The sequence below is a fragment of the Malaya genurostris genome, chromosome 1, assembly GCF_030247185.1.
Source record: "Malaya genurostris strain Urasoe2022 chromosome 1, Malgen_1.1, whole genome shotgun sequence".
NCBI lineage: Eukaryota > Metazoa > Arthropoda > Insecta > Diptera > Culicidae > Malaya > Malaya genurostris.
In genome coordinates, this window is record NC_080570.1 from 85,419,802 (window position 1) to 85,437,534 (window position 17,733).

At 35.0% G+C, this 17,733-nt stretch overlaps 1 protein-coding gene across 2 annotated transcripts in view; it reads left to right on the forward strand.

The window, feature by feature from the left end:
* The window catches only part of LOC131440657 (uncharacterized), an 88,131-nt gene that overhangs the window by 35,040 nt on the left and 35,358 nt on the right, over window positions 1–17,733 (forward strand). For both annotated transcript variants that reach the window (XM_058612130.1, XM_058612133.1), the window contains exon 2: window positions 6,410–6,525. In XM_058612130.1, the coding sequence (XP_058468113.1) occupies window positions 6,410–6,525 (116 nt within the window). The remainder of the gene's footprint in view (window positions 1–6,409; window positions 6,526–17,733) is intronic.

The following is a 17,733-nucleotide window of genomic DNA, read 5'->3' on the forward strand; positions in this document are numbered from 1 at the left end:
ATCGGTGACTGCACAGCCGCACCCTTTCTTACTAACTCTGGGGTACCTCAAGGTAGTCACCTCGGACCCTTTTTATTTTTGCTGTATCTCAATGATTTGAACCTTGCGCTGCAATGTAACAAACTATCATTCGCCGACGATTTTAAATTGTATCATCCTATTAAAGACATTGGAGATGCCAGATTTCTGCAGAAACAGTTAGATATCTTCTCCAGTTTGTGCAACCTCAATAGAATGGTCCTGAACGCTTCAAAATGTTCCGTGATTTCTTTCTCACGTAAAGGCACAGTAGTTGTTTCGACTATACCATTTCCTAGACTATTCTCAAACGAGAATCGACTGTCAAGGATTTGGGAGTTCTGTTAGATTCAAAACTTAATTTTAAGAATCACGTAGAATATACGATCTCTAAGGCTTCCAAGATGCTAGGCTTCATATTTCGCATTACAAAGAACTTTAATAACATATATTGTCTTAAAGCTCGCTCTATACTCGAATATGCTGCAGTCGTCTGGGCTCCCTATTATCAACTCGACATCCAACGCATAGAAGCTATTCAGCATAAATTTATTTGGTTTGCACTTCGCAGTCTTCCTTGGAAGGATCCCAATAACCTTCCCAGCTATAGTGAGCCCTGTAAACTTATTGATTTAGACTGGTTATCCGTACGCCAAGACATCTATAAAGCTGTTTTCGTGGCGGATTTGTTACAATCTCAAACTGATTGCCCCGAATTTTTACATAAACTGAACCTAGCTATTAATTTTCGCAACCTCCGATCTCATCCATTTCTCAGATTTCAATCTGCTCGCACTAATTACGGCTATAACGAACCGTTTTCTAGTATGTGCCGTCTATTTAATCGATGTTCTCACTTGTTCGATTTTCACTTATCTCGCAACACCGTTGCTTCTGAATTACTTCTCTACTTCTTAAGTATTAAGGTTAGTAGTAGGGGTAGTTTTAATTATCAGTAATAAGTTTATGACATGGTATCTGCTAGATTATTGTGATCTTTCCCACTCGGTCTCTCCAAAATCTCCATTGGAAACTAACTAGATTCGCTCGTCGAAATTAACTCGGTCGTCCCTTCTACTTTTTCTTTGTCATCCACCATCCGTTTTTCGATCACTAACCAGATCTTCATGCCGATTCTAATCCCGTCGTTTTCTCTGCCTTCCACCATCTTTTTGGTCACTAATTAGATCTACATGCTGATTCTAACACCGTCGTTAGCCCATTCTTGTTTACCACCCCACCCCCTTACCAACCCTTATATAACATTTACCTATTCACTTTTTTCTTATTTCTCACCAAGAGCGCTATTACTGCCCTGCAATGCTTAGTGTCATCAACTAGTTATAGATAGGGTTATAGATTTAGTTTTAATTGTTAGTGTTAAGCCCAAATGTATATTTTGGATCATTGTAATCTGTTGATACAAATGATGAGGAGGTTTTATGCCTGCTGGAGAAAGACATTGCCAAATTTCATCTCCATCGTGCTTTTCCCTGCTCTAAAATAAATAAATAAATAAATAAATGAATAAATAAATATTTTATTTAATTTCATTAATTTCATTTTATTTGTTTTCTGAAAGCTGAAACATTCTTACATAACATAATCAAAAATTGGCGATGTATGTGTTTTTATTTTTGAATTATATTTTTTGTAAATTTTCATTTTTTGTTGTTCTCGTGTTTTTTAGATTTTCTTTAAAAAAGGTAATTGATATATTAAAAACGTTTGAAGCACTCGATTGATTTTGCTACTTATTGGATATGTTGTCAATAAATGCTTATAGTTTTTATTAAGAATATTTGAATGTGGCTAAGTTAAAATTTTGTGTTTGTAAAAGTCAATTGTATAACTTTTTTACAGTTTTCATGGTTTGCGGCCAATGGGCACTCTATCATTTTTTTTTCTGAAAGCTGAAACATTTTTACATAACATAATTAAAAATTGATGATTCATGTGTTTTTGTTTTTGAGTTATAATTTTTTGAAAATTTCAAGTTTTCGCAGTTTCCGTGTTTTTTCGATTTTCATTCCTTCCTTTCGATGTTGCACATATGAGCCAGCCTAGTCTACCTTTTCCTATCTAAGTTTATAATTGATTCTATCTATAATGTCATTCCGCCTTTCATTTTCATATATTTATCGTCTCTAGTCGTTACTTGCCGAACAATACCAATGGAAGTCAATCGTTACACTCTATTATTCACTACACTATGTATTGTCTTGTTTCTGTCTTCTCGACCGTAAGTCATTTTCGACTGTGTGGGATGAGATGTGAGCACGAACTGATCACCAGCATTGATTCCTAATATCATTTCTTAGTTATGAATAATTTTTAAAATTTGGATGAATAATTTATAATTTCAGTTAATTTCCTAATCTGGTAACCTTGTGCCTTTTTTGTTTTCTGGATTGGGTTTTGAAGTGACTTGTTCGATTTTCACTTATCTCGCAACATCGTTGCTTCTGAATTACTTCTCTACTTCTTAAGTATTAAGGTTAGTAGTAGGGGTAGTTTTAATTATCAGTAATAAGTTTATGACATGGTATCTGCTAGATTATTGGATCTTCCCCACTCCGTCTCTCCACAATCTCCATTGGAAACTAACTAGATTCGCTCGTCGAAATTAACTCGGTCGTCCCTTCTACTTTTTCTTTGTCATCCACCATCCGTTTTTCGATCACTAACCAGATCTTCATGCCGATTCTAACCCCGTCGTTTTCTCTGTCTTCCACCATTAAGTGATTACTCTCGTTCATAATAGATCAGGTAGTCGTTGCTCAAGGTGCAACAATTTGATTTTCATTTTATTAAAAAATTTTAAAACCCTCTGTAGCAAAAAGATTGAAAAAAGTTAGGAATGTTTAAAATATTATGGGAAACGTTTCTGATGAAAAATGTTCAAAATTATTGAAAGTTTTTTATTCGCACTTACAATTTTTATACCACACTAGATTTAACATTGAAATTTAATCATTTAACATATGAGTACATTACGCTGTATTATTTTCAGATTTTGAAAGAATGTGGACGGGTATTATATCAGACTTTTAAAATGTATCCTAAATTTATTTTATTATTTTTAATTACTTCCATACCCAAGACCTGAAAACATGTTGTAGATGAAAACGCATCGTATTTAATTCTGAAGGTGAGTGGTATCTGATGATAATTTGATGGATACGCATGGTTTCAAAAATCTGTTATAATACCCATGAACATTTTTTAAAAACCACAAAATAATACTGCGTGATGTACTTATAAATGATTTATTTTTGATTTAAAATTTAAGGCAGTACCAAAATTGTAGGAGTGATTAAAAATTTTTTGAAAATTTTGAACATTTTTTGCATGAAAAACATTTTGAAAAAATCTAAAAAAAATCTGAAAAGTTTCCCATAATACCTAAGAAATTCTAGATCATTTTCAATTGTTTTTGATGAAGAGGTTTTTGATATATTTAAATAAAATGAAAATCAGAAGAACCACCATAAGTCCACAAATAAGGCAGTTAAGGAGCTTAAATTTTGAGAAAATCATCTCCAATGCAAACTCTTTCAAACAGGTTTTATCAACGATTTATTATTTCTAGTTGGTTTGACGTAAAGCCGCCATAACTAAGTTCAGTTTTTGCAATGACTGAACGGAAACATTTACTGGAGAAGCCAAATGAAAGAAACCGTAACAGAAAAGATGGTTTATTGGAAAAAGATACACTCAGAGACAGGACTCGAACCTGCGTTCTTATGCATTCCGTGCATACGCGCTACCATTTCGCCACTCTGAACCTGAACTCTGAAAAATACATCTAAACTTAGTTATGGCGGATTTACGTTAAACCAACAAAACTTAATAAATCGTTAAAAACAATAGCGGTTTGATTTTCCATAACAATCTGCTTCTGGTAGGAAAGTGCAGACAATCAATACAACCTTCATATTGGGCATCATTAAAGAAGGTGACAAGCGATTATAATTATACTCTCCTACTCAGTGCTTGAGCGGAAAATAGGTATACATAAAGCGAAAAGACTAGTGTTTGATGGACAGAAAAGATGTTTGGATGTATGGTATCGGTCGGATCGGCCAGGATGTAGACCATGTTCGATGTACGTTCTACCATGTGTCTATAACAAGGTTCAGAGTGGCGAAATTGTAGCGCGTATGCACGGAGTGCATCAGGATGGAGGTTTGAGTCCTGTCTCTGGGCGTATCTTTTTCCTACAAATCATCTTTTCTGTTAGTTTTTCATTCATTTGGCTTCTCCAATATATGTTTCCGCTCAGTCATTGCAAAAACTGAGGTTATATCAATCTAATTTATGTTTGGGGCCAGTTTTTGTATGCAAACCCGGCTACGCCCTTTTGTGAGGAGAGAATTTTCGTATGCCACTTCTGGAGGTCTTCACAAAAAACACGTGTTTCTTCGGTATCGAAACGTAGAGTGAATTTTATTTCATATTCGACAAAATGTACATCATGTGCGGCTACGAAAAAATCTTAATGTATGACCTCCTTTTGGGAGGATTGTTTTTGGGATTTGACTGCATAGCGCAATGTTTCTCTGTACGCTAAATGAGATAAAATAAAGAAGGATTTGGGAGTTTGGGTACATGTTTCTTGGAAGAACGTGCATCATATCTGTAAATGATAAAAGTCACAAAATTTACACTGCAAATTAGTATCTATGTTAGTTTTACTTGTATGAGCTTTGTATTCATGCTTAGAGTGAATTAGACTTTCCTGAGTTTTCGTGGAAACGATATTGTAATGAGTTTTGCTGAGTGTATAGGAAGGCAAAGTTCTTAGTTTGGTCTCCTTATATCTATTTATTTATATCTCCATATTTATTTATTTATTCATTTATTATTATTTATTTATTTCTTTAATCCAATGTAGACTACAAATATACAACTTGCATAGTTTTACTTATATACCACGCATTGTTCACACAACCAGTACTAGTATAGAACCGATTTACACTATGTGCGGTTCGTTAATGCAAGGTTGCAGCAAATATATTATATATCAATATGGATCACTTTAACGAATTCAATACAAATCGAAAAGGACATCACAGTAACACCATCTCGTGACGCTCAAGGCTATTAGTTCAGTCAAATTTAATAGTCTGCGTTTATCGTGCACCCAGAAGTGAAATGTCACAACTAATTGAGCATGATGCCCAAATAGAGGTGTGAACATTTTCATGTGTTTTTCTGACGAAAGTAAATATTGCCTATAAATAATGTAGAATTACGTTCTTTAAGACCTATCGTCTTAATCACCAATGAAAATGAAAATTTTCGGAGGATGTTTCACTTTCTTCAATTTCATTTGTAATAAATGTTCATAGTGGCAGCACTGTGTAATTAAAATCAGCCGTTCTTCTTTCTAGTGAATTAATGTGTAAGCAAAAAAGATTTGTTAACTGTAAACTTACTATGATTTCGACCTGTTTGTCTCACGGATAAACAGTAAATTAAAGACATAGAGCAATACCAGTAGTGCCAACAGCATTACAAACAATAATATACCGTAGTATTACATATCTGCTGTTCAAGTGCTCTGAACAAACTGGACTGGAATCGGGAATCATTATCACAGTAAACCTGAATACAAATGGATTAAATTTTCAAATCAAGAAATTGCAATACTTAATTCGGAAATGTTGGTAAAATTTTGGAATTAGCATTAAGATTAATACGTTTAGTTCTGCGTTTACATTTCACACTCATTTATATAAATAGGGAATTTTTATATAACAATTTGTTCTCTTCCGAGTTAGTATCAGATTGCAATTCTAAACCGTATTTACAGCTTATTTTTTCGTGCAGTGTATATCGAGAAATATTCCATATATTTGGGTTTGTTTGATTCAGTGTACTGAATCCATGGCTGTCATATGTGCATTAAAGAATTTGTAGTGTATTAGTAACCTTTTTTACCACCGCACTTTACTGTGATGTCCCTCGTGAATCGCAAGAGTGATGCATATTGATATATAATATTTTTGGTTGCAGTGCACGTCAGCAAGTGTGCAATTTGTGGATTTATGATGTCCGCCGTTCGCCTCACTTGAGATACGATCAGTTTTGATCAAAATTCCGTTGATTCGTCGCTTTCGAGGAAAATGCAGGGTCACCTTCGTAATTGAACCCTGCGGATACAGTATATTCGTTTCACCGCCAACAATTAAAATCATAGAAAATTTTGTTTGACAAATGAGCAATAGTGTTGTTATTGCGACACGAAAACTTTAAGCGCATGAACAAATTTTAATGGAACTGAGATTAATGGATCTACTGTCACTCCACATACAAAACGGAAACGTTTTCTAACGACCACTTGGCAATAATGTGTTAGTGAAGATATTTTTTGTTTTTTTTTTAGATGCAAGTGTTGATAGTTCTAGTACTATTCTGTATAGCAAAAAATCTCTCCCTCAACACGGACCAAAATATCAATGTAATATCCAATAACACAAGGGCCACAATAAGAAGAAATTCGTAAGTATGCATAAATTTCTAAATGTACTTTTTGATAAATTCATTAATGACTTCTTTGGTAGAGTACTCATATAATGTTTGATTGCCAATTAATTCTACAAAGGGCTTTTGCACTCTATTGAGATTTTCACAAAATGTCAGGGTTATCATTACATCTCTGTATCTATGAAGGGCTACTGTTGCCTTTGGTCAACGGTTGGTGACAGCAATGGGTCAACGGTTTGACAGGATGTTTCCGGAAATTTAATCTCCAAGAAAACGCAGGTGTTTCGTAACGGGAGATTATAATTTTCCTAATGAGGGAAGTGATACAATATTACATTCACAATTCAATTCTAGTTATTTCTACTTGAATGACGTGTAGTTCAGCTCTCATAATCATTAATATTGAAATATATATTAGGTTCAATTCAGTGTTTACGTTAGTTAGTTACGTTTAGTTCCTACTCTGTTTTCGCTTAAAATGCCAAATTCTATTGCGATATAGTGGTAAAGGATGCAATAGCAATAGTCATCTCATTAGTAGATTCGCTATATTATTTTGCGCATCACTAGACTTTCTATCGACGAATTATGATTAAATCGGTTTCAATATTTTGTGTGCGAGCGACTTATTCAATGGGTGTAGGTTATATCAGCTTTAGTGAATACTGTATATGATATGATATGAATTTATGCACCTTTCCGTGTAATATCACAACCTTTAGAAGGACACCAACACTTGTGGTATTACATAAAAATTGTGCACATCATCACCACTGATGTGCAGCAATTACGATATAATATCACAACAATCTAGATGTCGTTATGAAGGTTGTAATATTACATAAAAGTGCATAATTTCATATCAGAATCATATACAGTATTAAGCTAAAGTGGTGTAATACATACTCAATACATTGTTTCGATATAATAACATGCGATTTATCTGCTATATTTCTTGAAAACAGAAAATTATTGCATTTGATGTTCAGTATGTCTAATTTTTTTCACATCAATTGATAATCGCATAAAGATTGTTATATTTTTTTTGCTGTGTATAAATTTGTTGTGCCACCAGTATACGTATATTCCTTGTCACGAAAATTGCACTTCGCCCTCGCCACTTTTCGTCCACATCAAAGAATTTCCGCATGCCACTTTGTGTTGATTTCACATTTCACTTATTTTCTCAACAATTCCTATTGCAATTCAATGTGCAAAAATTTGTGAAAATAAGTGCACTAACTTTTCTCGGAGATGGCGCGACCAATTTTCACAAACTTAGGTTCAAATAAAAGGTCCTGTGGTCCCATACGTAATTCCTGAATTTCATCCGGATCCGACTTCCGGATCCGGAAATATAGGGTAAAGTATGTAAAAAAATTTATACCATCACTGAAAAGGGAGAAAACCCATGAAAAGTTTTCTAAATTGACCTCAAATCTTCTCCAATTGATAGTTTTTATCAGTAGACGGTTGAACAAACCGATTTCGGTTATTCTTTTAAGAATCGAAGAAAATTATTTTGAAGAATACCACAGTATTATATATGATAGTATGATTGATATGAGAAAGACATCATTACACCACTAGGTGGATTAAAACAGGTTTTTTATTTGTGCTTCAGGGGTTAACACGTCCCGGGTTGGCGGTTCAATGCATAGGGCGCTGATCTTGCAAACCAGTTGTCGTATGTTCGAGCCCCGACCTGGAAGGATTCGTAGTGTCAGTAGAATCGTAGCACCAGCCATGCACTGGTTCTGTACACTCTGAATCGGCTGCGAAGTCTGTTGAAACAGAAGGTCAAATTCCACTACAGGAATGTAATACCAAGGCTTTGCTTTGGGTTAATTTTGGAGCTTTCATGTGTTCAGAAGAATTTCTGTTTGAAATAATCCGTTTCATTGAATATAATCAAAGTTGACATTAATCCACCTGCAAGTGAGTTAAAAAATTTGTTTTGCATACATTGCGCGATAGAGCATTTATGTCTTTAGAAAAATTGTAGATCATGTTCAATCAAGAAAACATGCCGAAGACATAAACAATTAAAAATGCATTGCACAGTGGTTTGAATCGACAAAAACGTGAACTTAATTCTCTAGCCGTTAAACCGTTGATCCGATACACATAGTTCCTTTGGATAACTCATTCACAAAAATATACCTCGTAATTTGATCACAATAAAAAATGTGCAAAGCCTACTACGATAAAAGTTCATTTCAACAACTTTTTTCCCTTAAGAGATAGAAAAACGATGTCTTCTACAAAGTTTTAGAACTTCTAACGAGGAAAAACTTTGCCGAAGGAGCTATAGGTCTAACGCAAAAAGTTTCGGATATATGAAGCATTTTCGTTTGAAACCATTTAAAATCAATTTTTTGTACATAACTTCTTTCGCAATTATTTTCAGTGTCTACTATGTTCGAGACAATTACTAAAAATGTAAAATTAGACATTTTCGTTAAAGATTGTGTACGGTTTGGCCTTTTCCTTAAAAAGTTATTTAACATTTAAACTTTTATATGCACTAACTTTAACTACTAATAGGAAGCAGGGTCGCAGACCAAATGGCACATACATATATATTTTGGAAAGCTTAAATCAAGTAATATAAAGTTACGAAGTGTGTAGGGTGGCCTTTTTAAATTGTGTGAATGAGACAACAAAATATAGAGAGCTTTTTTGACCATTTTCTTAGGAAAACTTACATTTATAAAATTGTTTATCTTCATATCATGCGGTTTTTGGTGATATCAACCGATAAGTTACCTTTAGGCAACTACTTTTGCAAGAAATTGCAGTCGAGGTATAAAAATAGAGCATTAGTTTTAACACCAGACGAAAGGGAAGACTTTTCACTATAGCTTACTATTATGACTTACTCTCAGCGAGTACCGAGCCTTTCGGAATTCCTCTTCAAAGTGAATGTTGATTTATCACAAAAAAATCTCGATATTACCGACTTCAGTAGAAAACGTAATAGAATTGCAGTAAGACAACAGATTAGTTACAAATTCCCTAAAACCAAACAAACTTGTTTTTGTTGGTTATTATTCTTTATTCTTAGTCTGCGCATGTTTTTATACTCAAGTTCGGGCATTTCTCTTTTAAAAAAATGTCTAGACTCATAGTTTACATAATTTGATCTGATACTTTACCGTGGACGCCTGTATGTAACGTTGAACCACTCACCCATTTTATTGAAATATTATCATCGACCAAATGCTCCAGCATTTGTATTATCAACCAACTCTTTAGTGTTCTTAAAAATAATATGCCGCGCTGCTCTCACCAACACCAACAGTGCATATTTGAAGCAAGAAATTCAATATAAAGTTACTTCTTTGTGCTTCATTTGTCAATATACTGTAAAAGTAAAACTAAGCGTCAATTAAGTAAACGGTCATATTCATTGAAATTAATGTATTCCAATTTAGTTTTACATCGAGAATGGTTTTGAATCGAATTTTTTATTCAACTAATGTCCATTTCATAGTACTATTTATTTAGAAATCGTGTGAACTTCATTATTTTTTTTCAGTGTATGGCTTAATTCATTAGGACGTATTTCGTAGAACGACATGATTTTACAAAAAGGATTCAGCCTTTCAAGCAGGCTACACTTACACATTTCAATACATAGAAATTAATCGCAGAAGACACCCTTGAAATGAATTGGATTGGAATTAAGAGAACGGATAAGGAATATTCTATTAAAAGAATAAGTACAACTTTTCGAACTTTAATGAGAACGTTAACATGCTTCTTTAGTTTGATCAATTGCATACAAGAATGCATCATGAAATTATATTCAATCATAACACCATTGCACCAAAGCTACACTAACGACCGATTCCAATTTTTGAACATTTCCTACAAAGCACCTTTTACTAAACCAAAAATAATCGTTTTAGTAAATGTTTTTTCTAAGAAAATGGTCAAAAAAGCTCTCTATATTTTGTTGTCTCCTTCACACAATTTAAAAAGGCCACCCTACACACTTCGTAACTTTATATTACTTGATTTAAACTTTCCAAAAAGTATATGTATGTGCCTTTTGGTCTGCGACCCTGCTTCCTATTAATAGTTAAAGTTAGTGCATATAAAAGTTTAAATGTTAAATAACTTTTTAAGGAAAAGGCTAAACCGTACACAATCTTCAACGAAAATGTGTAATTTTATGTTTTTAGTAATTGTCTCGAACATAGTAGACACTGAAAATAATTGCGAAAGAAGTTATGTACAAAAAATTGATTTTAAATGGTTTCAAACGAAAATGCTTCATATATCCGAAACTTTTTGCGTTAGACCTGTAGCTCCTTCGGCAAAGTTTTTTCTCGTTAGAAGTTCTAAAACTTTGTAGAAGACATCGTTTTTCTATCTCTTAAGGGAAAAAAGTTGTTGAAATGAACTTTTATCGTAGTAGGCTTTGCACATTTTTTATTGTGATCAAATTACGAGGTATATTTTTGTGAATGAGTTATCCAAAGGAACTATGTGTATCGGATCAACGGTTTAACGGCTAGAGAATTAAGTTCACGTTTTTGTCGATTCAAACCACTGTGCATTGGTGTCGAGATATGATGACCCCTAAAATCAAGTATGTCCATCATAACTTTTTTCATCGAACTTTTAGAATTTTCGGATGTTCTACAATTATATTTTAATTATTTAATTTTAAGGTTTACAAACTATAAAGTTTTTGAGCAATTCAATTGCAAAATACTACATATTCAAGTATCAATATCTGTAACACATGTCTGCGGCCTCTTAAATAATTATATGTTTTTGATTTCGGGAGGGGCCAGGCCCCTCTGGATACGTAACTGGTCAGTCGGATCGTAGCACCAACCGTGCAATGGGTTAGTTCAGGTTAGTTGACCGCCCGTGAGTTTCTCGTGATTGATCAGAAATCAGTTAAATTGCATATTGAATCAACTGTATGATACTAGGCAGAAGTAATGCTCAACATGAAATTAAACTGATTTAGACCATGAAATGATCAATAACGTAGATGGCCACACCCATGCACGTCACTGTGGGAAGGAAATAAATGTTAGTTCAACACTTGCTACTGCTAGTGATCGAGGAATTCACTGCATCACCACAAGTGTCACGGAGTGATGTTAGTGGAGTGATGAAACGATCAGGATTAACTTGGTAGACAGTACGACCTTATTATTTGAAAACCTACACGTGATGTTCGTAACCTGAACGCTCATTTGTAGTCGATCTTAAAGTGAATAAATAAAAAATTAATTATCAACCGCCAATCTTACCTCGTAACACGATATAAATGACAATTGTTTCCCCCCCCCCCCCCCCCCCTCTGGCCGAGTGGGAGAGTTACAACGCTCCGCACTTACCAGACGAACTAGGCTATGGTGCCCAAATCAACACTAGTAACGAAGGAGGAAACCGGCCTATCATTGATAGGTTCCCTCCAGCATGTAACCCAAGCGACAGACGGACAGCATTTACGGTTATCAAATTGCAACGAAAGATACGAAGTGTCGGCAGAAAGTGTGTGTTTCACCCGGTAACCAGTCAATCATTGAGTCGTGCGTCTGTATCGTATTGGTATTTTGTCATCCTACGAACTGCTTCTGTATCTAAAATGTCCTCGTCGATGAATCTTTAGAAAATTTCTCTTTGTATCCGCTACGGTCTTGGCTCTGCTTTCCTATATAGTCTTTAATGTCTGAAGCGGTACAAACGATTATTATTTTAAGGTTCCTCGAAAGATGTAAATATGTTTGTTCTACTAACACTATCCATTTTAATCTACTCTGATTGTTTCTATCTTTGTCGAAGTTACATTACATTTTTTTCTCCATTGCATTTCTTTTCTGACTATGCCGGAGAAACCTGTTACTATCTCAAGCTGAATGATTATCAAGAATGAAGGAATAATAATAATAATAATAATAATAATAATAATAATAATAATAATAATAATAATAATAATAATAATAATAATAATAATAATAATAATAATAATAATAATAATAATAATAATAATAATAATAATAATAATAATAATAGTAATAACAACAACAACAACAACAACAATAATAATAATAATATTAATAAAAATAACCATAATAATAATAAAAGTGATAGCAAAAATAGTATATAGTGATATATGCACTAGGGCACACTGCACTTCTTTAATTATTCTGTTCAGTTTTTTTACTGTTTTCTTTTCCAATCATTTCGACTGCTTTTGCTCAATTTAGGTCTATACTGAGTTTTGGTCTTTCTAGTAGCACGCACTCAGGGAACAAGAACTACATGTATTTCGTAAAGAAATACTAGGTGTGATTATATGGAAAGGTCCACGTGTACCATTCTCTTATAGAAACACACACCTCACACTCTCAGTTAGAAGGTGACATCTGTGTCAAAGTTGGAGAAAGCTAGGTACATTTAAACCTCTCCCGATTCGAGAGTGTATTTACACCTGATCAATCAGTTTCGCCGTCAGTTTTTTTATTTAAAAGATATTTTTTCAGGGCTATTTGCATACAAGCTTTACGTGGCCGATTGAGCCGATTTAAAAATAATTGCACTGGATCTCGTTGTCACCTTTTTTGTAGGGGAAGTTGAGCTTCCCTTTTCCTCCTGTGAGGATTGAGGGGCACTTTGTTCGTGGCTCTTCTCGTCAGCCATTGCCGTATCGGTGGTATTGGTTGCAATCTTGAGTTCGTTGCTAGTTGCTGTAGATGCGCCTTGTTGTACATTGGTTGCTGTTGCTGGTTGGTTGGAGGATAAGTTGTTACCTGCAGCTGGTGTACTTTGTTCTCTGTTTGATAAAGGGGATGCTTCATTGTTGTTGGTGGCTGTCACAGGTGTACTGTGGTTGCTTGGGGTTGGCGTGAAGGAAGCATCGTTGTCCTTTGGTGTAGTTGTCTCCTTGTCCTTTGCACGGGATTCTTTTATCGTGACCGAAAGTCACATAAGAAGGTACACCCAAACCTCCTTTTACGAACCTTATATATGTATGTATGTATGCTTACACACTCACTCGTCTGCATATATGTGTAAATATTTATACATATAAATGATCGCTTTTACTTCACCTATATTTATATGTATTAAGAAATACTAATATTTGCACACATGTGTACATATATTAATACATATATACATATATAAGTTACGTAAATGGAGGTTTGGGTGTATAAGCCTCTTCAAGCGCATGAGTAACAAACGTACGCCATTTAGAATACTGGAAAAAAAGTTCTTTCACTTTTCTTTTTCGATAGAGAGAATCTCTCCGTATGGGAACATAGTTTTGCGAATATAATAGTTCGTTCCTTTGCCTTTACGGAAACCAAATTGTGTACCAAAAGCTGTGACCTGTTTTTATTTTGTCACAATGTAGTTCCTTTAGTCACAGAATCCAGCTTGTATATATTTTTTTAAATATTGTATATTTTTGTTTCCTTTCATTGTATATCAAATCATATTACATATTTATATATTAAAAGGAAACAAGTGTAGTAGGTGATCAAGACACCAACCAGAAAAAAACGATAAATCATTGTAACCGTCTTCTGTCTACACACTGTCATCGTCGTCATCATCGTCATTATCGCAGCATAAAATGCGGGGTGACATGCTTGGGAGGTGACGGTGGGATTGGGATGGAAAACGGACAGCAAGCCGATAAAACCGCGGGAAACCCCTTGAAGTGAAGGTCACAGCAGCGTGTCACCCATCAAATAAACTTCCGCAAGTAAAAGTATATTCTTTTGTGTTTTGTTCATAAAATATAGTGTTTAAAGTTAAAAATTTCTCTTTCATATTCAAGCTGTGTCGTCCATTTAGTTTTAGCCAAAAGCGTGCCTGTGTGCAAAAAACACTTCTAAGAGGAAAAAAGCTTACAGCACCAGTCCATAGGGGTGGTACTCGGAAGGCAAAGTATCGATACCGGGGGTACCGGGATATCGAAATTTTTAGTATCGATACAAGGTATCAAAAGGCAATGAAGTATCGATACCTGTAAGTATCAATTGAGACTTGCGCAGCAACCATTTTAAAATGAAATAAAATTGTCGACTGTGGCGTTGTTTTATGATATACGGAAAGGTGTTTCCAAACAGCAAAAGAGACAAAGACTTCAAATGCAATTATTTTTCGGCAGGTGATTGAAAATGCGCTAGGCAGATGACCGTGGTAGGCAGATACCGGCCGTAGTAAGGTCAAGCAAATAGATAAATCCAGTTATTTCTCCCGTATTTAAGATAGTCGTTTTAAAGTTGTCACAAAGATCATAGTTGCTCTGTTATCCTTGTGCAAAAAGCCCCATCCAGTGCCGTGTGAGTTAAAGTCTCCTAAAATTAGCGTTGGTGCGGGAAGGATCTCTATTATATCATAAAGCAGACGATGCCCAATCGAGGCCTTTGGGGGAATGTCAATAGAAGCCATGCAAAGATTATTACCCTTCATTGTGACATGACATGCGACAACTTGAATTCCTGGTATCAAGGGAAGGTTATACGATAGAAAGAATAGCACTTTTTGATTGCTCCGTAGGGATCATTTTGATCCTGGCAAATAATGTTAAAATCGTGAAGGTTTAAGGGTTATTTCGGAAGTTAGTCAAGTATCGCACAATGCAAATGCGTCGCGTTTTGTATTGTTTCCTAGAAATTTAAAAGGATCTATTTTTGGGATAATACTTCTACAATTCCACTGTATAACAGTGATTGTATCCGTGACATCGGTGGGTGACTTAGCCTTCGAAAGATACGATCTATGAAGGAGGGGACCATTTTGCAGTCAACTGCTTCAAAAATGTTTTAACTGTTAGAATGAAAGCCGAATTAATATTAATAGACTACAATATTGGGAAATTTAACAAACACAATATCTGGTAAATTTTCTGATTGATCTACAGGGACTTTCGAAGTTTCTGAAGTCCCAGGAAGTGATGAAAATTCTTGCTCAGAATTGAAATTTTCAAGACCTGGAGCTTTTTTCTCTGGTTTTTTGGAACCACTTCTAGATGTTTTAACTTTTTGCGACCCCTCGGAATCCTTACCAGGAATCTTGTGAGAGTATGCATTTTCCCTCTTCTTGGAGCTATGAGGGACAGAAGATGTTCGAGGGGGTCATCATAATCGCTCTCGTAAGTTGACAAGTTTTTCGTAAGCGTATGGATTTTCGGTAGGTTGCGAAGCATTTTTAACATTTCTGCAAAAGAGCGATTGGAATGTTGCTTGAGAGAATTCTTCATTTTATCCTTTGGAATTTGTACGCGGGACAATCAGAGAGATCATGTGATTGAGAGAATCATAAATTCATATCAGAGTCATATACAGTATTCACTCAAGTAGCTGAGATACTTTTCAATATCTCCACCAGATATCCGCATGACTCCCTCCACACTTAATACAACGGGGTTTATTGCAACAATTGGACGCTGTATGTCCCAATTGTTTGCAATTGGTGCAGTTTATGACCAGTGGCAAAAAGGCGAACTGGTAAACGAACTCGGTCCAGGAGGACACAGATAGGCAAAGCCGTTCCAGCGAAAATAACTCGATACGAGTCTGATGAGGTATAGTCTCATCCTCAGCGATCGATACTGAACGCAATTGATTCCAACCATGTATCTTACCATCCTTGAGTAAGACGTTTTAAAAACCACCCACCCCATACACAGGAACATCCTCGCAAGTCAGACCCGGATCGGATCGACTTCGCGAGCTAGAATGTACACGCGATACTCCCGCGTGAAAAACTCACATTGAACGATCTCATTAGCCTGTTTTGCACTGGTTAACAAGACCCTAAGCGTATCTGGGCGTACTGTCTCTATTCTGTACAATATCGCAAGGCCAAGTCTTTCGAAAATGTTTATTTTTTTCAACTCAATTTGGTCTGGATGTAAACCGCATACGGCAATGATGCAAAGATGGGCATCGGGATAATTTTTTATGCGAGTTTGGGCGAAGGTCAGGTAGATTGGAATCTTGCGACATGTTACGGAACTATCCGTGCGGGCAAAAATTGGAGAACAAATGTAGTGGTATTGAAAAAAAGATGAAAAATAAAAATAAAACGGTTTTAGCTTTAAGATCTAGAGTGATGAACGGCCGTTAGGCCCGGTCCTGGTCAATCGGTGTCTTGCAGTTTCTCGCTGCGCTGTCACAAACAATGTAGTTGTGCCTGTGTGCAAAAAACACTTCTAACAGGAAAAAAGCTTACAGCATCGGTCCATAGGGATGGAACTTGGAAGGCAAATTATCGATACCTGGGGTATCGGGATACCGAAATTTTTGGTATCGATACAAGGTATCAAAAGCAATAAAGTATCGATACCTGTAAATATCAATTAATACTTGCGCAGCAACCATTTCAAAATGAAATAAAATTGTCGACTGTGGCGTTATTTTATCATGCACGGAAAGGTGTTTCCACACAGAGCAAAAAAGAATTGTAACAATCTCAATGTTATATCAATCGGTGTGAAAAAAAATTAGACGTACTGAACATCAAATCCAATTGTTTTCTGTTTTCAAAAAATATCGCACGTTATTACATTGAAACAAAATATTGAGTAGGTTATATCAGCTTGAGTGAATACTTGTATATGATATGATATGAATTTATGCATCTTTTCGTGTAATATTACAACCTTTAGAATGACACCAACAATTTTGTGATATTACATCAAAAGTGTGCACATCACTACTCACTACTGCTGTGCAGCGATTACGATATAATATCAAAACAATCTTGATGTCGTTCTGAAGGTTGTAATATAACACAAAGATACATAAACAGAATCATATACAGTATTAAGCTAAGGTGGTGTAATGTACTCAAAATATTGTTTCGATGTAATCTGCTATATTTCTTGAAAACATTATTGCATTTGATGTTCAGTACGTCTAAATTTTTTCACATCGATTCATAATCCCATAAAGATTCTAACTTTTTTTTTGCTGTGTATAAATTTGTTGTGTCACCAGTATACGTATATTCCTTGTCACACAAATTTCACTTATTTTCTCAACAATTTTCATGTCATAATCTTTATGTCGATACACGAATACTACACTAAAACCCAATTCCTATTGCTATTATTCCATCTCTATTAGGCACACTGAAAGAGAGTGCAATGACTGTGAAAAATTGAAATGATTAAATCCTCGAAGATGTGGAAATATGTGGAACCAATTTCAACAAAGTTTGAAAGTATGGTCAAAA